The sequence below is a fragment of the Ylistrum balloti genome, unplaced genomic scaffold, assembly GCF_031769215.1.
Source record: "Ylistrum balloti isolate Yb309-2 unplaced genomic scaffold, AGI_CSIRO_Ybal_v1 Utg369746, whole genome shotgun sequence".
Lineage (NCBI taxonomy): Eukaryota > Metazoa > Mollusca > Bivalvia > Pectinida > Pectinidae > Ylistrum > Ylistrum balloti.
The window spans coordinates 229,326-252,195 of record NW_026781953.1 but is presented as its reverse complement, the minus strand read 5'-3'; the positions used below and the strand labels follow the sequence as shown (position 1 = coordinate 252,195).

Below are 22,870 nucleotides of genomic sequence, written 5' to 3'. Positions count from 1 at the left end.
GGCTGCCAAGGTTATACTGAGAGAGTGAAACAAAGGGCAATAACTCTTGGAGATCAATGAATTAATTCAAGGGACCATCTTAATAGTTACAAAAATCTATAAAGTTATTAATAGTTAAAACATGCATACAATTATCAAACGAAATCATTTGTTAAAAAAATAAGCACAATCAATTTGAAAATTATTTATAAGATTTAACTAATTTAAACTACTATTTATTTTAGTTAAAGGTTAGTTGATATGTACTTTTAGAGAATAATGGTTCAGAAAAACAGCAAGGCCAGTTAACTCATATTTCTTCACTATATCTTTACAAAGGGATATTCATATTTACCGTAATGATCAACTGCATCTGTTGTAAAATATCAATTATCTATTACAAAATCATATTTACCATAATGATCTAAACTTACTATTAAACGGTAGCCTACAGTAAAACATATTTACTGTAACATCGACATTTGTAAATCGGTAAATACAGTATTTACCATTATGTTTGACTGTTGTAAAAAGTTATTTACAACATGAACATCAGCTAAAAATAACTCTATGGTCGTGTGCATTCTCAGCCCCTATTGGTTGACAAGTTTATCGTTATCCTGATATTGAAAACGAAGGGCATTAACTCTGGGAAATAAGAATGGGTAGAAAGGTGGGTACACTTGTACCAAAGTCTATGGCCCCCCTCATCCATGTTTAGAACGTCAAGGTAAAGCAGCAAACACTTTATTACCCTTATAATCAACAGTTTTCTAATGATGACTTCCAGTGAAGATATTTAGTAACAAAATAAAATTTCTAGATACTTTTTTTTCTGACTCCTGTATAAACATACACCAGTTACATCCATATTCAACATTAAGTCAAGATGAATTAACAAATCGAATGTTATCACAAAAAGTAAATAGTAAAATCAAAACAAAGTTATAATTTAACAACAAAATAAAAAATAAACAAAACAAATAAACATAAATATGCACAAGCAATTTGTGAAGTTCAACAAATGACATGGATTCCTGCTGTACATGTACTTCAAATAATTTATATGCAAAACAAAATGTTGGTGAGAAATACATTCTGACACTAATCACATACGTAATTGGCTTTAGGTGAAAAACAATCAGCTCTCAAAAACAATTTTTTTGTTGCAACAGATGGGAGAACATCAAGGACTTAAAACAACTTCACTTGCCTTTCCTCCTAAATTATTCATGATGGACTTTTAACACTGGAAAATAGTAAGACAATTCCAGTTTCAGCAGAAATAAAACATTGTTGTCGCTCTCTATAACGAAGGTAAATTGATTTCAGGGTGTTCTGAAGACTTTAAGATCTTTTCTTCATTGACAGAATGTATCTTAAATTACATTATAAATTTCTTATAAACAGCCAACCTGCCAGAAAACATGTGTACATATGTCACACTCATTTCATTTCCCTTTGAATCTGATGTCAGATGGATGGTAATTAAGTGAAGATCGTGCTAAGATTTCTATCTACACTCAGGAGCCTGTAACAATAATTCTAGGGAAGGGGGCTTGTTTATTATACAATTATTTGATACAAAAGATGTGAAAATTTAATAGTTTTTTCTTGCCAAATACTATCGACTTTTCTGAGGCTCATTAATTTTATCTTTGGCATTATGTTATTTTTCTTTACTAATCATGATGCACTCCACAACCCTGTCCTCCCCCCTCTCCCCCCTCTTCCAGAAATATTGCAACAAGTACATGTTATTGTGCATCTACATCTGTTTGTGGTCAATGGAGGATTTATCATTAAAAATTAAAAATAGCTGTCAGAGATGGGTTATGCTTCCCAATTAGAACGAAATCTAAGTTTGAAAAATAACAAAGGGTAGTAAGAGAGTTATGATTCTTGTGCAGTGTCCTCCTACTTGTTGAGCCCTATCTACCTAGGAAGTGATGTGTTAATACCTCTTACAGTTTTAGTGTAATGCTCTGGACAAAATATAAGCATGAAAAATCGTTAATGGGCAATAACTCCTAAATTATGAAAAATGCTCTCTTACTAGTTAAAGTTTTATGTTAACACCTCTTATAGTTTTAGAGTAATGCTCAACACAAAATTTAACTATGTAAATTAACAAAGGGCAATAACTCCTAAATTATGCATAAGAGAGTATTGGATCTTGTGCACTGCTCTCTTACTAGTCGAGATCTCCCTACCTAGGAAGTTTTATGTTAACACCTCTTATAGTTTTAGAGTAATGCTCAACACAAAATTTAACTATGTAAATTAACAAAGGGCAATAACTCCTAAATTATGCAAAAGAGAGTGACGGTTCATAAGTACTGCACTTCTCCTTGCTGTGATTTATCTACCTATGAAGTTCTATGTTTATACCTCTTATAGTTTTAGTGTAATACTCTGGACAATATTATGACGGATGGACAGTCAAAGCAGTGACCTTATGCTCTCTCTTTGGGGAGCATAACAAATATTAAACTGTATAATATTATGATTTTTTTTTATCTCTTCCAACACATGTACAGATACTGACATTGTCAAATTGATAGATAATCCAGACATTATTAATACAAAATTAATAGCTTATAAAAATTTTATAAGTTTATGTGTTAAGACATAAAGTCTTTCGTACTTCTTACATAGAGTGGGACGAGTTCATGAAAAAGACTTGATAATCGATAAGGCTGAATCTTTTTGATGCCAGCATTCATTAATAAGAGTCAATCTCTTTGAAAATTTGTTTGCCGGACATGCATGTAAATATTCCAAAACGGTGAAATAAGAGACCCTGACATTGATAAAGTCATCCTTCATATGTCTTACGTATGACTAAAACATTCTTAATAATATTTTATTTCTTTTCAACTCTTTAAAGTTTAAAGGCTCCAATCTGTTTAGACCTCAGAAACTTTATTTTCATAAATTTGACTTGATCTTAAATGTTTACCAATTATGTATATATGTTTTTAAAAATGAATTCAATCATATCACTATGTAGAAATGTATTTGTATATTGCATATTGGCATGTTTTAGCTACTTTGTGTGTGGCCTTACATTTGGAGAAAAACATGGAAAGGCCACTGTGATGGCTGGCTCGGTCACTGTATAGTAGAAGTACTATATGATGTCATGAAAAATGTACAAGGGCAGAGTATAAACTTTGGAATCAGAGTATTTTACAAACTGGATATTATGGAATAATCTACTCAGTTAATGAACCAAACACATTATTTGAGAGAAAAAAATACACTGTAATAGGTTTTATTTTCAAAATCTTCCGCTTGGATTTAGCCTTAACAAATTTACTGAAACTTAAGGGCTGTAAGAGACAGGTAATGCTTCCCGATTGGGACAACATTTAAGTCTAATAAACTGAAGCCTTCAATTAAAACCTGGAAATGTGACAGGTAAGTGGTCACAATATTAAGGTTTTTTTTTAACAAATGCAATTTAATATTTATTTAGATTTAATTCAAACTCCTGCAACTTCATCCAGTTTAGTTTTTGGTTCTCTGTTGAGCATATCTAGTTCTAAAGAAAGACGCATTAAAGAGAGAGAGAGAGAGAGAGAGAGAGAGAGACAGAAAAGAAAAAAACAACTCAGACTTAATTATATTGAATTATGACTTACCATTTATTTTTTATACACCACATATACAGAAATGAAGGAGAAAATATGAGACAGTGAAGAAACATTCAATGAAATGCAAATATAATGACGCAAGTAATTTAAAAGACTACTAAATAGAATTAATTCCATGAAAATATTGGCTTTCCACAATAAGTTGTTCAAAACTAGATCATCTTTCATACAATATATAGAAAACATAATAATACTTTCAACATAATAATAGCATTATTTTACATATTCAAAAAGTCCAAAAGCAAAATTAATGTGTGTATATATATATATACAAATGATCAATCACAATCAACGAATTAAAAAAAAAAAAAAAAAATTCAGGTACCAATTTTTTAACACAGGAAATATATGAAATTTATATAAATGACCCCAATGTTACAAAACTTTTTCATTTTTCATTTTTTTTTTTTTTTTTTAATAAAGTGTTTGGATGAACAAGTTTGTCATAACACAACAAATCCATGATAAAGGACCCTTGACAATCACTTGCGAACATTAGCGATGACATCTGATGTTGTTATATTTATCTCGGACAGATCTACAGACATCCACATCAAGGTACACACAATTCTTACTTACTATGTAGACATATGTCATATACTCCATTAATGTAATGCTGACATTCATCAACTGATCACATCCACAGATTTATATCTCTTCAACTGTCAAGATTGTTCTTTACTTATACACTTAACATGCACATCAATAAAAAAACATGGCGGCGACGATATGCTCCCCAAAAAATGTTCAAGGAGCACAAAAACACACAGTATTTAACAATAAGTAGGAATAAAGGATAGGGAATAAACAAATACAACGACGTTTGGAAAAAAAAGAAAAAAAATCACCAATGGAGATCCCGTGATACCCATAGAAACATCCCACTGACCAAAGGTCAAACCTTAGGAACATCCCACTGACCAAAGGTCAAACCTTAGGAACATCCCACTGACCAAAGGTCAAACCTTAGGAACATCCCACTGACCAAAGGTCAAACCTTAGGAACATCTCAATGACCAAAGGTCAAACCTTAGGAACATCCCATTGACCAAAGGTCGAACTTTTAGGAACATCCCACTGATCAAAGGTTAAACTTTTAGGAACATCCAATCTGATGAAAGGTTGAACTTTTAGGAACATCCCACTGATGAAAGGTCAAACTTTAAGACCATCCAACTGCCCAAAGGTCAAACCTTGGGAATGAGGAAAGGCTAAGAAATTTGTGACAACAAATATTGTTTACTTATAAAGTAAATGGGTAGTTGGTTTGGGAGTGTTTGTAAGAGAAGGACTATATCAACACACCAAATATTTCAACAAATTAATCCTTTTCCATGCAGAATTTTTACAATAAATAATGATGCCAAATTAACATATTAAACTAATTCAATTCTTTACAAACACTCCACATTACTTCAATATTTCATTACTTGCTTTAATTCCAATTACCGTATAAGGAATACAACTGGAAACTTAAAATCAGTATGTGTGTAAATTTTACAATATACATACTTTTTTACATAACAAATGGTGTAGCATATTTCTTTGTGAATCACCATTCAACACATCCTACAGACATCATCTCTGCAAAAATAATACCCTTTACATAGTTTCTACGGATATTATTAAAAAGTTACAGTAAACACTAATCAGAGAAATATTAGTCAATGCTAATTGGACTTTTAAAAAACTTACTACATGACTAAATATTGTCACTCCTCCCCCTTCGTCCCTCAATCATTTAAAGGGGGAATAAAAAAAAAATTAATGAAATATATGCAGATCATGTCATGGATACCAAAACCAGCTAGTCAAGAGAGCTATATATAAGTTTTAACATCCACTATCTGGTTCAGTACTACATTTGTGACAAACTTATTATTGTTCTCCATGTAACTAATTATTTATTTTTTTTTTTTGGTAATGAGTGAGTTTTTGAATACTGATTTGATTATATAAATAGATATGATAATTATATACTATAACTAATTTTAGAGGTAACTTCACAAAAAAGGTACAACAAGCAGAACTGAGTAATAATGTAGGCGCTGTCAGACGATCAACATTAATATTCTCTGCATTGGTTACAAATTCAAATCCCTCCCACAAGAAAAAAAAACCAAGTTTGGTATTGTTATTCAATTCTAAAACAGAAGCATGTGACTTTGTTTCCATACAAAGACACTGAATATTTATTTCAAAATAACATAATAATTTAAACAAATTTTAAACGAAAAAGTGGGTAGCACCAGGTTTGATAAAATGATAGGAGAATTACAAGTAAACAATGTACAACACGGTACATATTTTGAATTTAGGAAGATTGCACGTGATATCAGTTTTAAATGTTTAATTCATCACACAGTTTCTTTCAAATTTGACAAGATAAAAAAGAATAAACAGGGTTGAAAAATACATGCTTGAGTTATCTTTCTTGCTTCATACTCTCCAGCTATATCCAAAATAATTTTTATACAAAATGTCATTAGCGTTCACACATTATTATCTTGCTCCTCAAATTTCCAGCACAGATGTAAACAACAACAAACAGACGTACAGGTATCACTGACGAGTAAAACCATAAACTATTTTGACTACTTTCAACAACCTAAGCTTTCTTTGCTCATTTTTGCAATTATTGATGTTGACGCAGAAGTCTGTAGGTGTCACTCATTGATGCTTTTAGATTTTCTGTGAAGGCTCAGTTTAGACTAATTATCCAGTAAAAAGAATGATGGAAATGAACTAAAAATATGTTCGTTAAGTTTTATAATGCTTTTACGTGTACTTCTGTTTCCAGCGCAGAGAGAGAGAGAGAGTGATTTTGGAATGAAATCAACACTTTTACCTATTTTTAAAGGAATACAGTCTTGTACTATTAATGTTAAAATGAAATTGTGATGAAGGACAAAAAATCATTGGTTGTTCCTCACACCTGCAGGATTTTCCAATAAAAATATGTTTACTGCACCAAGACTAGACATGTTATAATCAGGGAAATACTACAGATGTTGTGTTTCCATGGCAAAATGTTAGTCTGTATATATCAATCGTTAGGTACCAAATAGAAACGCAGGATTTTATTGAAACTATCAATATGTGTACAGATGCCTACTGACCATACAAAAGAATAATTCCTATGTGTACAGATGCCTAGTGACCTACAAAAGAATAATTCCTATGTAAACAGATGTCTACTGACCTACAAAAGAATAATTCCTATGTGTACAGATGTCTACTGACCTACAAAAGAATAATTCCTGTGTACAGATGTCTACTGACCAAACAAAAGAATAATTCTTATGTATACAGATGTCTACTGACCAAACAAAAGAATAATTCTTATGTATACAGATGTCTACTGACCTACAAAAGAATAATTCCTATGTATAGAGATGCAAATGACCACACAAAAGAATAATTCCTATGTGTACAGATGCAAATAACCACACAAAAGAATAATTCCTATGTGTACAGACGCCTACTGACCTACAAAAGAATAATTCCTATGTCTACAGATGTCTACTGACCACACAAAAGAATAATTCCTATGTGTACAGACGCCTACTGACCTACAAAAGAATAATTCCTATGTACACAGACGCCTACTGACCTACAAAAGAATAATTCCTATGTACACAGATGTCTACTGACCTACAAAAGAATAATTCCTATGTACACAGATGTCTACTGACCTACAAAAGAATAATTCCTATGTATACAGATGCAAATGACCACACAAAAGAATAATTCCTATGTATACAGATGCAAATGACCACACAAAAGAATAATTCCTATGTACACAGATGCAAATGACCACACAAAAGAATAATTCCTATGTACACAGATGTCTACTGACCTACAAAAGAATAATTCCTGTGTACAGATGTCTACTGACCAAACAAAAGAATAATTCTTATGTATACAGATGTCTACTGACCAAACAAAAGAATAATTCTTATGTATACAGATGTCTACTGACCTACAAAAGAATAATTCCTATGTATAGAGATGCAAATGACCACACAAAAGAATAATTCCTATGTGTACAGATGCAAATGACCACACAAAAGAATAATTCCTATGTGTACAGACGCCTACTGACCTACAAAAGAATAATTCCTATGTCTACAGATGTCTACTGACCACACAAAAGAATAATTCCTATGTGTACAGACGCCTACTGACCTACAAAAGAATAATTCCTATGTACACAGACGCCTACTGACCTACAAAAGAATAATTCCTATGTACACAGATGTCTACTGACCTACAAAAGAATAATTCCTATGTACACAGATGTCTACTGACCTACAAAAGAATAATTCCTATGTATACAGATGCAAATGACCACACAAAAGAATAATTCCTATGTATACAGATGCAAATGACCACACAAAAGAATAATTCCTATGTACACAGATGCAAATGACCACACAAAAGAATAATTCCTATGTACACAGATGTCTACTGACCTACAAAAGAATAATTCCTATGTGTACAGATGTGAATGACCACACAAAAGAATAATTCCTATGTGTACAGACGCTTACTGACCTACAAAAGAATAATTCCTATGTGTACAGATGTCTACAGATGTCTACTGATCACACAAAAGAATAATTCCTATGTGTACAGATGTCTACTGATCACACAAAAGAATAATTCCTATGTGTACAGATGCAAATGACCACACAAAAGAATAATTCCTATGTACACAGATGTCTACTGACCACACAAAAGAATAATTCCTATGTACACAGATGTCTACTGACCACACAAAAGAATAATTCCTATGTCTACAGATGTCTACTGACCACACAAAAGAATAATTCCTATGTACACAGATGTCTACTGACCACACAAAAGAATAATTCCTATGTGTACAGATGTCTACTGACCACACAAAAGAATAATTCCTATGTATACAGATGCAAATGACCACACAAAAGAATAATTCCTATGTACACAGATGCAAATGACCACACAAAAGAATAATTCCTATGTACACAGATGTCTACTGACCACACAAAAGAATAATTCCTATGTGTACAGATGTGAATGACCACACAAAAGAATAATTCCTATGTGTACAGATGTGAATGACCACACAAAAGAATAATTCTAATGTACACAGACGCCTACTGACCTACAAAAGAATAATTCCTATGTGTACAGATGTCTACTGACCTACAAAAGAATAATTCCTATGTGTACAGATGTCTACTGACCTACAAAAGAATAATTCCTATGTAAACAGATGTCTACTGACCTACAAAAGAATAATTCCTATGTGTACAGACGCCTACTGACCTACAAAAGAATAATTCCTATGTGTACAGATGTCTACTGACCTACAAAAGAATAATTCCTATGTACACAGACGTCTACTGACCTACAAAAGAATAATTCCTATGTACACAGACGCCTACTGACCTACAAAAGAATAATTCCTATGTACACAGACGTCTACTGACCTACAAAAGAATAATTCCTATGTACACAGATGCAAATGACCACACAAAAGAATAATTCCTATGTATACAGATGCAAATGACCACACAAAAGAATAATTCCTGTGTACAGACGCCTACTGACCTACAAAAGAATAATTCCTATGTATACAGATGCAAATGACCACACAAAAGAATAATTCCTATGTATACAGATGCAAATGACCACACAAAAGAATAATTCCTATGTACACAGACGCCTACTGACCTACAAAAGAATAATTCCTATGTATACAGATGCAAATGACCACACAAAAGAATAATTCCTGTGTACAGACGCCTACTGACCTACAAAAGAATAATTCCTATGTATACAGATGCAAATGACCACACAAAAGAATAATTCCTATGTATACAGATGCAAATGACCACACAAAAGAATAATTCCTATGTATACAGATGCAAATGACCACACAAAAGAATAATTCCTATGTATACAGATGCAAATGACCACACAAAAGAATAATTCCTATGTACACAGACGCCTACTGACCTACAAAAGAATAATTCCTATGTAAACAGACGCCTACTGACCTACAAAAGAATAATTCCTATGTATACAGATGCAAATGACCACACAAAAGAATAATTCCTATGTGTACAGATGTCTATTGACCACACAAAAGAATAATTCCTATGTATAGAGATGCAAATGACCACACAAAAGAATAATTCCTATGTGTACAGATGTCTACTGACCACACAAAAGAATAATTCCTATGTGTACAGATGTCTATTGACCACACAAAAGAATAATTCCTATGTACACAGACGCCTACTGACCTACAAAAGAATAATTCCTATGTACACAGACGCCTACTGACCTACAAAAGAATAATTCCTATGTACACAGACGCCTACTGACCTACAAAAGAATAATTCCTATGTATACAGATGCAAATGACCACACAAAAGAATAATTCCTATGTATACAGATGCAAATGACCACACAAAAGAATAATTTCTATGTGTACAGATGTCTATTGACCACACAAAAGAATAATTCCTATGTATAGAGATGCAAATGACCACACAAAAGAATAATTCCTATGTATACAGACGCCTACTGACCTACAAAAGAATAATTCCTATGTACACAGATGTCTACTGACCTACAAAAGAATAATTCCTATGTATAGAGATGTCTACTGACCACACAAAAGAATAATTCCTATGTACACAGATGTCTATTGACCTACAAAAGAATAATTCCTATGTATACAGATGCCTACTGACCATACAAAAGAATAATTCCTATGTAAACAGATGTCTACAGACCACACAAAAGAATAATTCCTATGTATACAGATGTCTACTGACCTACAAAAGAATAATTCCTATGTAAACAGATGTCTACTGACCTACAAAAGAATAATTCCTATGTAAACAGATGTCTACTGACCTACAAAAGAATAATTCCTATGTAAACAGATGTCTACTGACCTACAAAAGAATAATTCCTATGTATAGAGATGCCTACTGACCTACAAAAGAATAATTCCTATGTCTAGAGATGTCTACTGACCTACAAAAGAATAATTCCTAGGTATAGAGATGCCTACAGACTATATGATGAGATCCTATTTATACAGGAGCCTACAGACCTTGCTTTGCGATACTAACTGCTACAATTGTACAATATATACCTGGGACAGACAAATATCACAACAGAATGTCGAAATAATCTACAGTTAATGTTTGAATAAAAGAGGTAAGATATCAAATAGTTAATTCAATTGGTAAATAAATGTACAGATGCTTGGATACGAAAAAAAAAAAAATTGAGAAGGGGTGAAAAACGAGAGAAAAAAAGACTTTCTTGTAGTTTTGTTATTTTGTTACATCTTGTGTCAAACAATTTGTATACATATAATGCATAACAATCTAGCGGCAGGTGCATTACATTATAAAGAATTAACCACAATGGTTATGTCGCATTTCTCGCTGTTTTTTGTTTTTAACTTCCAAACATCTTTTTCTTTGGGATGTCATGGTAGTTTGAATTTAGATCAAGCAATCATAGAATTTCTTGATGTGAATTCAAGATCCAGACAGGTAACTAAGTTTTTTCTTTGATTACAGTTCTGTAACAATATCCAATTAACATGAGACAAAACATGTATTGAGGCTGCATTGAAATCTACGTCCTTATACCAGTTTTAAACAATATTCAAAACTGAACACAAATGCCTTAAAACTTTGACAGTAAACCTTTAAGAGACTCTGTCCTGATAGGTTTTTGATACATTAGCTAGATCTGCCTCTCCACAGACAGTTCCTAAGTGGATAATGAAATGACTTTCAATCACAAACCGCTAGTTTGTCTGTCTAGTGGTACTGGAGAACATGTAGCCATTTTTGTGTTCCTCTCTACAATTTATTTCCACTTAAGTTTGTAAATATATTCATTAGCCACTAACTTTCACAAGGAATTATATCTTACTAAAAAATTATTACTCTGTATTAAGGATGTAGGTGTTTTTAGGTAATTATACATGTATGTGTACTTTTAAACTTGTACATACTTAATGAAAAGAAGATTACCATCAACACTAAGTCAACAACATCGCTAGATACTTATCATGAATATTGAACACTTGCACTAGATACTTATCATGAATACTGAACACTTGCACTAGATACTTATCATGAATACTGAACACTTGCACTAGATACTTATCATGAATACTGAACACTTGCACTAGATACTTATCATGAATATTGAACACTTGCACTATCTTTTGATCATGAATATTGAACACTTGCACTAGATACTGATCATGAATATTGAACACTTGCACTATCTTTTGATCATGAATATTGAACACTTGCACTATCTTTTGATCATGAATATTGAACACTTGCACTATGATAAAACCTTGATTTAGACATCAATAGGAATTACATCTGACTGATAACAAAATGGTGTGTGAACATTTTGAAAAAAGAAATAATAATCATTTTAGAAATCAAAAATAATAAATATGAATTTGTTTTGAGTTTGAATTCACCCTGCTTTATCTTACTGTCTTTTTTGTTTCCTCATATACACAGCACAAATGACATGCCACTTACAAACACTACACTAACATGACCTCTGACCTTTTGCAACGACCTTGCATGCCCTTTAAGGTGCTAACCTGAGAATGGTATGTGAAAAAAATAATAAGAAAGCGTCTAGTAACATAATTCAAAATTTCAAATCATTTTTTTTTTTAATCATCAGAAATTCCAGTGTGGATAAGCATTGGAGTAAAAAATCATGAATGAGAGTGCAGACCTACGATGATCGGACATCTTTTCCTGCAACCCATGATAACTAGGTCACCGCATTTCCCAAGTAGATAGAACATGACAGAATCTACAGTAATCTATTTCTCCCACAAGTTTATACGAAGTACTTACTGTACGTTAAAGTTCAGTCTATGTACTGTATACTGACAGTTATGTACACAGTTTCTGCCGAAGTCTGGATTATGTAATTTTTCTATACTTAACACACAGTTACCTCATCACAGCAAACATATACTATTTACTTGAACTTTGCAATCCTGTGGGATTGTTAGCTTTGTGTAAGCCTGATTAATAAAATGTTTGTGACGTTTAAAAAATATTTCTGCATTGGAAGCCTTAGTGTTTTACGGATATAAAGTTGATACGATGAGATATCAGCAGAGTATCTATTTATCATGATCCTAATCTCCCGTTTGTGTATTGATTGTCACTGCATAAAGCTTCGAATGTTTTTGTTGGGGTTTTTTAACTGTCTGTGCAAGTACTTCATATCTGTATGTTCTACAACAGTTTAATTTGTAAAATTTGGAGAGAAGTTTCCTGAGTTCTCTGTAACAAAATGAATCACTCTCCCCATCACCTTAAATTGACTGCCAGCTTTCCTGCTACACTGTAAAATTATAAATTTTCATTTAGGATTTATACACAAAATTTTATATCTATGAAATGATACACAGGCATTAGATAAAATGACTGAATCATAGCATAAGTGAATTTTGTGAGCAAGATTAAATAACCGAAAAAAAAATCGAATGGCAATGAAAAAAGATATTTTGGAAAAACATGAAGTTTGAGCCCCAAGACAATATGTCATTCATGGTTATCATATGATATGGCTGTATGTATTCTGCCATTAGATGAATCCCTTACACGTAACTTTTGTTAAATTGTAATATAAACTGGATATGCATCAGAAAACCCGGATAATATCAAGCACCGCTTGAAATATTTTCTGGAAATACTCTAACCTCCGGATTACTATTACCACAATGACGATATGAAAAGATGGAGTCATGTGGTGTGTCTGCTTCTGATGCACAGAAAATCAAGTGCATCCTCATTATTTTTCTCGATTGTATAATAAAACAGTTAAGGAATTTTGATGTGGTTAATATTTGTTTTCTTCTGGTCAATATCACAGTATATTAACCACATAACATGTCTATAATTGTATTGTACCTTTCAAGTACATTTTGTACTGTTAAGATGAAGAAGTTTGAACTACAGTTTAAATATCACAATACATGTAAGGTCACCCGGTACATGCAAAACTACAACATCAACAACAATCACAGCTTACATTCGATCAAAACCATTATCAACCATGATGTAACTGGCATTCAAATATTACATTGTTTCTTCTTAAGTTCAATTGCATGTCACAAATATCTTTCAAAATCAGTCACTCTTATGAATAAAATGGGACATTGTTGACATCAAGTTAAATTTCTATATGATCTCGCCTGCAACAGCTGTTAGATTTCGCATGTTGTTTTTATGATATCGCTAGTGACATTGGTGATGACACTATACGATGTCAGTAGTGTACAAGGTCAACATGTCAGGAGTGAACAAGGTCAACATGTCAGTAGTGAACAAGGTCAACATGATGTCAGTAGTGAACAAGGTCAACATGTCAGTAGTGAACGAGGTCAACATGATGTCAGTAGTCAACAAGGTCAACATGATGTCAGTAGTGAGGTCAACATGTCAGTAGTGAACGAGGTCAACATGTCAGTAGTGAACGAGGTCAACATGATGTCAGTAGTGAACAAGGTCAACATGATGTCAGTAGTGAGGTCAACATAATGTCAGTAGTGGGGTCAACATCATGTCAGTAGTGAACAAGGTCAACATGATGTCAGTAGTCAACAAGGTCAACATGCTGTCAGTAGTCAACAAGGTCAACATGATGTCAGTAGTCAACAAGGTCAACATGATGTCAGTAGTCAACAAGGTCAACATGATGTCAGTAGTGAGGTCAACATGATGTCAGTAGTGGGGCCAACATGATGTCAGTAGTGAACAAGGTCAACATGATGTCAGTAGTGAGGTCAACATGATATCAGTAGTGAGGTCAACATGATGTCAGTAGTGAACAAGGTCAACATGATGTCAGTAGTGAACAAGGTCAACATGATGTCAGTAGTGAACAAGGTCAACATGATGTCAGTAGTCAACAAGGTCAACATGATGTCAGTAGTCAACAAGGTCAACATGATGTCAGTAGTGAACTAGAACTGTCGCCTAGATGGCTGACCAACACCCCCTGCACACTGCAACGAGTCAATGGATAAGTTAAAGTGTTCTTCTGAGAGTAATTGACATATTCTGAATGTGCCTGCATTTCTGGAAATCAGAAGGGGTGGAATACATGTTGTTCATGATCAAGAGAGTCTTGCAATACTTACATCTTTATTGAAGTAATATTTTCCACTGAAGGGCCACAGAAACAAAAAAATGGTCACTATAATAAGTGGGTACTACATCAATCTCAAACTCATCTGGCAATCGGTTGATATAGAGATGGTCCAGAAGACCACCTTTTCTGTGTGTGGGTGAATCACAGAGCTGGACATAACGATAGTATCTGAGGAGTCTTAATAGTTTGTCCTTTGATGGCCCTTGATGCCGAGAAACCGTTAAAATCTGACGATATTTAATAACTTTTTGACCAATGATGGCAAATTTGTTTAACTGAAAAAATGTCTGCCATTATGTTGTTGATCTACACTAAACACTCATGTTTGTCATGGCAACGAAACCTATTTTATAATGTTTGGCATCCCCTAATAACCCTATATACCAATTTTGGTCAATATTGACCAATATCTAAATTTTGACCAATCAGAGGCCATGATTGTGTTTCCGTGGTTACAGTTTGGGAAACGTCTAATATGTCCAATTATTGGCCTTACTGAATTACATCTTTTTACTAAGTTTGAATACAATCGGTCAAATAACTGAGGAGTTATGGACATTTATTAGAAAACTTGTTTATAGTGACCAGTTACAAAAATTTTCAAAAAAGAAAGGGGCATGCATATCTACACATGATCCTTAATATTCCTGTAAAGTTTCATCAAAATTGGTTCACAGGTTTAGGAAGAGTTAGCCGGACAAAATGTGTCTACAGACAGACGGACAGACGGCGGAACGGACAGACGGATGGACAGACGGACAACCTGATTCTAGTATACCCCCCCTAACTTCGTTGCGGGGGGTATAACAAGGTCAATATGATGTCAGTAGTGAGGTCAACATGATGTCAGTAGTGAACAAGGTCAACATGATGTCAGTATTGAACAAGGTCAACATGTCAGTAGTGAACAAGGTCAACATGATGTCAGTTGTGAACGAGGTCAACATGATATCAGTAGTGAGGTCAACATGATGTCTGTAGTGTTGACATGATGTCACCACTGATGTCAACATGATGTCAGTAGTGAGGTCAACATGATGTCAGTAGTGTTGACATGATGTCACCACTGATGTCAACATGATGTCAGTAGTGAGGTCAACATGATGTCAGTAGTGAGGTCAACATGATGTCAGTAGTAAGGTTGACATGATGTCAGTAGTGAACAAGGTCAACATGATGTCAGTAGTGATATTTGATGTACCTCACTAGTGAGGCTGCAATGATATCTTGATATCATGGCTTGATGTACTGATATTTAAAATTATTTTAAAAGTATCTGCATGTATTTGATGTAATAAGATCCCCAGTCCCTTTGTGTGTGTATCCTCTGTATTTCTTGGGAATAGCTGACCTTCATGAAACCCTCCCTGTACAATCACTTTACTCAATATATCCACACAATACGCCTCCTACATAAAAAGTATACAGTAGAATCTGTCTAAACCGGACTCCTTTGGGATCAAAGAATCTGGCCTGTTTGCAGAGAGTTCCTGATTATGGAGATTCCATTTTATAACATTGTTGGAATTGGGACTTAATAATTTGACCAGATTAGGCAGATATCTGTATTGCACAGAGTCCGGTTTAAACTTCTGTCCACTGTATCAATTTACATATCTTCTTTTTTCAATTTCAAATCCTACTTTCTATTTTCATAAGTCTCATGTAAGCATCTCCACATAATTCAAGTAGAAACTCTTTCCATATAAATTACTAAGAAAATGTTAGATTTCACTGAAATCATATTGAATATGGTAACTGAGGTTACACAGAGTCATATACTGATGTCACCCTGTTGCTATGGTGATGTCAATTATGGTGTTGATGAATTCTATCTGAACACCACTGGTCTCAATTGTACTATCCCATCATGCATTGGTTGACTCTGGATTCTCCCATCATGCATCATTCTGATTTCTCATGTCCTGGTACTGCACTTTGTTGTTCAGTATCAGCTGTAAAAAAAAAATTGTATGATGAATATTGAGTATTACAAATATCAACACACTGACTTTAACACACTGAAAAAGCATATCACCATCTATATCATAATTATGTAATTATAACAATACTATAAAGTAAAAACTTTATTTATTATATAAACATTCTTACCAAGTGATCATGCTATTTGAACTGAAAATTATCAAGTTATCAAACTCTGAAATAAATCTAAATAAATTTGTACTTCAGCAGAAATATTCAAATTTCAAAAGTTATATAATAGTTTATTATTATATATAACTTAATAGGTTGATTTTAACTTGAAGTAAAAATTATCTAGAGCAACAAAACTTTACAGAAAGAATGGTATGATTGCATAATATGTTTAAACCTTCTACTAGTGGACGTCAACTGATACAAGATGGCTGGGGACTTCTCAGAGAATGAGAACTTATTCCTAAACCATACACAAGAAATCTGATTGGTTCATGCAGTTCATACACCTAAACTTACTTGGCAAATTATTCCTGGTAAATAAAATTCTTGAGACAAAAACGAAAAGATTCCTAACAAGTTTTTACTAGAATGACCCCATGCTGACAAGACAAAAGAATGAACAGTGTATGCAGTATATTTCAAACTTCCTCCTAAAATGAAAGATTTTAACTTGACAAGTCCGTGTCGAGCAATTACATATATCACAGTCAGCTAAATTACTCGCCACTTAAATAAGCCTTACATACCACAGAGACATAACGAGCAAACCCATTTGTTTTCTGAAAGTGGACACTTCTCACTGTGGGTGTTTACAAACTGAGAACTGTGACAAATAATCAGATAGATTATACAAACAGAGCAGTTTCTCTCGTCTAATCAACTGGTGTTTATTTAGAATACTGTAAATAACTACCTATCCGTTTTTTTATAAACAAAAACATATGTCTTTCCTTACAAATTAGCTTTATGTGAGTTAATTAAAACTTTGACCCTGAGGTGAAGGTCGTATACCTTACAGTGCTGAATATATTTTACCTTCTAAGTGAGCTGTAGGTATGTGTCAAGATTCATCATTTGACAACATAGCAGTCAAAGTTCGTACATATTAAGCTAACAAGAAAATGTTTGTAAGACATGGACACATCACTTCTATATACAAACCAGAATCTGATCAGGTGTAGAACATGATGTCAGGATACCATGGAGGTAATTTCTGATTGAATCTGTTGCGGTGTTCTCAGATATGGTAACAATGCAAAATGGAATGCAATGTGCCTGCATGGATGTTGAGTGACAGGACAAGATACAACAGGAAGGATAGCTTTGGGTCACACAATATCCCCTTCCCCAAAGGTACCGGTAACAAAGTCCTGTATCTTTCTAGATTCAACAACTTATATCTAGGAGTTTAACAGCTAGTAAGCTGTGGTAAAAATCATATTTTATTAGCAGATGAAACAGTGTCATGGGTCTCTCATAATTCAAATGGGAGATAAAATATATTAGTTTAACAATGAAATGAAAAATACATGCACTTTTATTATAAACTAGAGAGCTGTGGCCCTTAACAGTTATCTGGCAATCGACGAATGGATGGACAAACCACAGAACTCGCTGATGGTGGTCTGACAAATCAGATGAATTCAAATTCTGAACATTCCTTGAAAGTATCAGAAACTCATAAATAGTAGGTTCTGTTCATGAAAAACAGTTGCATAATCATATCACAAAAGGCTACTGTAGTTACCATGTTGAAGTTTTTGATCAAACTCCAAATATTTTTCTCATTAATAAGAATGAAACTTAGAGAGAAACAGCACAGAATATTTGTTCTAGATGAGTTATGTTGGATTTTGGACCAAAAAAATAAAATTGATATCACTGCCAATTCTTGATCATGTTTCAGGCCTAATTTGGTTTAAATCTACCCACACATTAAGAAGGAGTAGCATTTTGGAGCAAAATATTTGAATTTAAAAAAATCTTAAGCCACCTTCAATAATGTTTCAAACCAAATTTGGTTAAAATCTTCTCAAGCATTAAGAAAGAATTGTGTTTTGAAGTAAAATATTGTCTAATTTCCCTTTTTGGGGCCCTGCCCCCTAAGTCCCTAGGGGCCAAATCAACATCTAGGAAATAATTGCCTACCCTAACTGATAACAGGTGGAAGCTTGTTAAAATCCATCTAGGTAGAAAGGAGGAGTAGGTTTTTAAACTAATTTCAGCATCTCCCTCTTTGGGGCACTATAGCTCGACCCTTAGGGGTCGAATCAAAATTATGAATTTATGAAATGATAACTCTCACCCAATGATGCATCAGATCAAATTTGGTTGAAATCCATCCACCTATTAAAGAAGTAGGATTTTAAAGAAAAATTTTATAAACAATGCAGTAAGCAATGCACGACGACGGAGGAACACGATGGTTATAGGTCATCTTGACCCTTCGGGCCAGATGACCTAACAACTGCATTTTTGCTTTGTTAAAAGTAGCTGCTGCATGAATTCTGTATACTGTAACAGAGACATCTGTGATGAAAGGTGAAAATATTTATGTTACAGGTGAGGGCGGGAATTTCTCACCTTTTAGTCCCAAACCCCAAAGGTGTGTAATTAATTAAGGATGGGCATGTATTAACGAAGGCTTTCTGGTGGATGGAAAGTACTAGGAGCTTTTAGTCTTGATTTACAACAGTGTGTAGAGATTTAGCTGTATTTGTGCACTACAGAAAGCAGACATGAATGATATACTGAACGTCAGTTTGTAGAAACTGCTTAGTGAAAGACAGATTACGTGTATTAACAAATATATATCAGTCCTTTGAACCACCAAAAGAACTCTAACTTCAAAGTAAACTGAATGACCCTGCTCACATGCATACAAGGATCCATGTTATTGATTGATGCCTTTGCAAAAGTTGTCAAACGTGACCTTTGACCCTTAAACCTTGACTGATGATAACCTTAATACGACAGGGTGTAGAACTTTAACCAAACCTTTTGAGAGGTTTCCAACATTGATTGTGTTATGAGATGCCAAGCAATGGGGAACAGACGCAGAACAAACAAAGATACTTATATTATAAAATGACAAAGGCATAAAATAGACAAGGTTTCACCGATTAAAGTTTTGATGGTAAATGTGTAATGAACGAAGATTTTAATCTGACAGTACTGACAGCTATGATGAGAGAGAATTTTGTCTGTTAAACATTTTACTCAAAATCAAAGTACTGAACGTACTGAAACATTAACTATAATAGTTTTATATCATCTGAATAAAACCGTGCCTTCATGATTTGTTATCATAAGGTTTATACACTGAAATCATCTAAACATTTCTTCACAGTTTTTTGTTTTTTTATCATTAAAACTTTTATTTAATTGGCAATTTTTCTCAATACATTGAACACTTGAATAATCTGTTCTTCTTTATCATTACTGTCCATTGTTGTATTCTATTTTGTGCAGAACTGCAGAGAGGTATACAATTTAACTTTTCCTGATTGGTTAAAGGAACCAGGTCACATGAGCCCATTAATAAAATGAACCATGCTTTGATAGCTTGGAAAAGGTTCAAATTCAATGTATTTCTTATCATGATTCTAGGCTTTTCATTTCATAGGAAGAAGTCATTTGAGCATTTAAACAAATTTCACTTCAGCTAAAATGTAGCAGCAGCTATTAATAGCAATACCAATAAAAGAGATGTCAAAACCAATTTATATCACCGTGTTTGCCACGTACTAGCATCCTTTGCCGTTACAATGAAAACATATTAAACCTTTCTATGTTGTTAACAAGCTCTATAACGTCAGATTAATCCTTATTTTCCAGTTATTAATTGTTGTTTGTTAAAATCTCCAAAGGTATATTCCAGCCTGTTTCTGCCATCTTGATTGTTGATCTACATCAGAGTCATCCAAGTTCTTACATTGCTTTGTTCTCTATATGTTTCAAGCGTCAAGAGTCCCGATTCGTCAAAAATAGCCATTTTTTCCTCTTGAAATCAGTAGTTTAGGATCAGGTTTCCTTATGAAGCTAAAAACAAATTTCATATTTGTAGATGCAGTTCAGTCCTCTAGGATGAACAGTGCATTCACTTTATCAGTAATTATTTAAACTGTTTACGGAATATCACAGCATTCCTATCCTCTTTTGCAGTTGAAGGTTTTTAACAATCTTCAGATTTACAATTAGAGGAAGTTAAAAGAATTACTGGGGGTAGTAGTATAATTATAACTGAAGTGTTTAAAGTCACAAAACAAAACAAAAACCCCAAAAAAACTCATAGAATTGTATACCATTTGTTTTCTCTGGTTTTTACTTTCATTTTCAGTACCGCTGCCTGCAGAGCTTTCTTTCACAAAGTCACTCTTAAATTCACCAAATACAATGTGAATCTGGTCTTTGCCTCAAAATAAACCTTGCTGTGTAACATTTCTGTTTTCTTTCCCAGAATGTGATCATATGATTTCATATACCTTACAAGCAATGATCGCTGGTAATTCTTCGAACACAAACCAAATGCCCTGTTTTTCATGTGTTTGGGGTACTTTCACATGTGCATAGTGCATAGCATTACTGTACACAACCAGTCAAACTTGTTATCCATTCATCCTTCAATGCCTTTTAATAAAATCTGTGAAGATTATTTACCATTATGTAACAGAGGTCATTTTTCATCTCAATGCCTCCGCTAGGAATCGAACCTGGGACCCCTGGCTTACTAGTCTGACGCTCAACCAATCGAGCTAAAGAGAAGTTCTCTCTCGCCGAGTAGTATATTTCGGCTAGTATTTTACCGGGGTTACAATCATACCATAGTTTAAAAACTTACCTTTAGAAATGTACGCATACAATGAAGTTCGGAATATACGCCGCAGCAGGTCAGAACTAAACTAGAATGGTTGGGGCCAGAGACTCACTCATCTATGACAGAGTGTTCAGCAAAGCATAGCGTAATTGATTACAGTACTTTGTTACCATGTTGTGTTTATTTTTTGGTCTACAATCTGTTTACTATCTCCTTCAACCTTAGTGCACAAAGGATTATAGAACAGCCAAACAAGTTTGTCGATTCCTTGTCACACTGTAGACTATCTACGTCATTGCTAATGCTCCGCAATTTATCTCATGCAGGTGACCATGTAGTTATCGAAACGTCACACCTTAATCGTCTACAGGTTGTGCTATAAGATGAAGGTGACTGTAGTTTTTGAAACTTCACACCTTAATCATCTACAGGTTGTGTTATAAAAACTTCTATTCTGTTGAAATGTATGTGGCTTCGTAACAATATGTCCAACCCCTTCTGTGTTCCTTTGCATTTCTGGAATTTTGTTTTCGTGGTTCTCCAATTAATATGCGTATGACAGAAAATATAATGCCAACAATATGTTGGATTTGTCTGCAAGTTGTTCTGCACTTGATTATTTGAATTGAGGCAACTGTTTTGTTCCGACACTCAGACAAACACTAAAAAAAAAACCAAGGCCATCCACAAGGATATTTCTGACAGTTTCTCGGGTCTGGTACATTTGTCAGTGTGTAGTCATTGTAGATTTATGGCTAACACATTTCAAAAGAAATGCCTGCAACATGTTTCTCTTGGTATTTCTTTAAAGATGAGAGAGCTTCATTCCTATTGCAGGATATGAATTCAGAAAACAATGTACAGCTATAGGTTGCAAATAAATAACTTTTCAGGCTACAAACTGATTTTAAAGAAATCTGAACTGAAAGGCCTGTCAAGAACCCTTGATTAAATCATCTCGAGGAAACCAGTTTGAATGATGGATTTCACCGTCACGCACTACCATTCAGATATTCCAGAGAAGCCAAACAATGTTGTTATTCAAGGTCAATATATTTGGAGATAAATCATGTTTTGATGATTTACAAGTCAAGGTAGAAGAAGTAGAGAGCTTAAGGTTCATTTAAAGGAAAACAAACGCTGGTTTAAAATATACATTCATCTTGAAAATATCAATAAAATTATATCTGTCTTTAAATACAGGCCAAAATAGACCATATTCACGGCCTATGTCATTTACACAATGTTC

At 33.7% G+C, this 22,870-nt stretch overlaps 1 protein-coding gene and 1 long non-coding RNA gene across 6 annotated transcripts in view; both read right to left on the bottom strand.

The window, feature by feature from the left end:
* Positions 1-3,833: 3,833 nt before the first annotated feature.
* LOC132543255 (uncharacterized) lies at positions 3,834-10,113 on the bottom strand. 5 transcript variants are annotated; one of them, XR_009553963.1, is made up of 4 exons: positions 9,809-10,113; positions 7,702-8,992; positions 7,086-7,292; positions 3,834-6,881 (listed from the first exon to the last, which is right to left on the bottom strand). It is a non-coding gene; the product is annotated as an uncharacterized LOC132543255 (long non-coding RNA). The 5 variants fall into 5 exon arrangements; XR_009553962.1 differs by having other exon boundaries at positions 7,086-8,992; XR_009553965.1 differs by having other exon boundaries at positions 7,086-8,992; positions 9,851-10,113.
* Positions 10,114-15,678: 5,565 nt separating this feature from the next.
* The window catches only part of LOC132543241 (protein disulfide-isomerase TMX3-like), a 198,173-nt gene continuing 190,981 nt past the window's right edge, over positions 15,679-22,870 (bottom strand). The window contains exon 14 of the mRNA XM_060206724.1: positions 15,679-16,822. Coding sequence (XP_060062707.1) covers positions 16,773-16,822 — 50 coding nt within the window. The 3' untranslated portion in view covers positions 15,679-16,772. The remainder of the gene's footprint in view (positions 16,823-22,870) is intronic.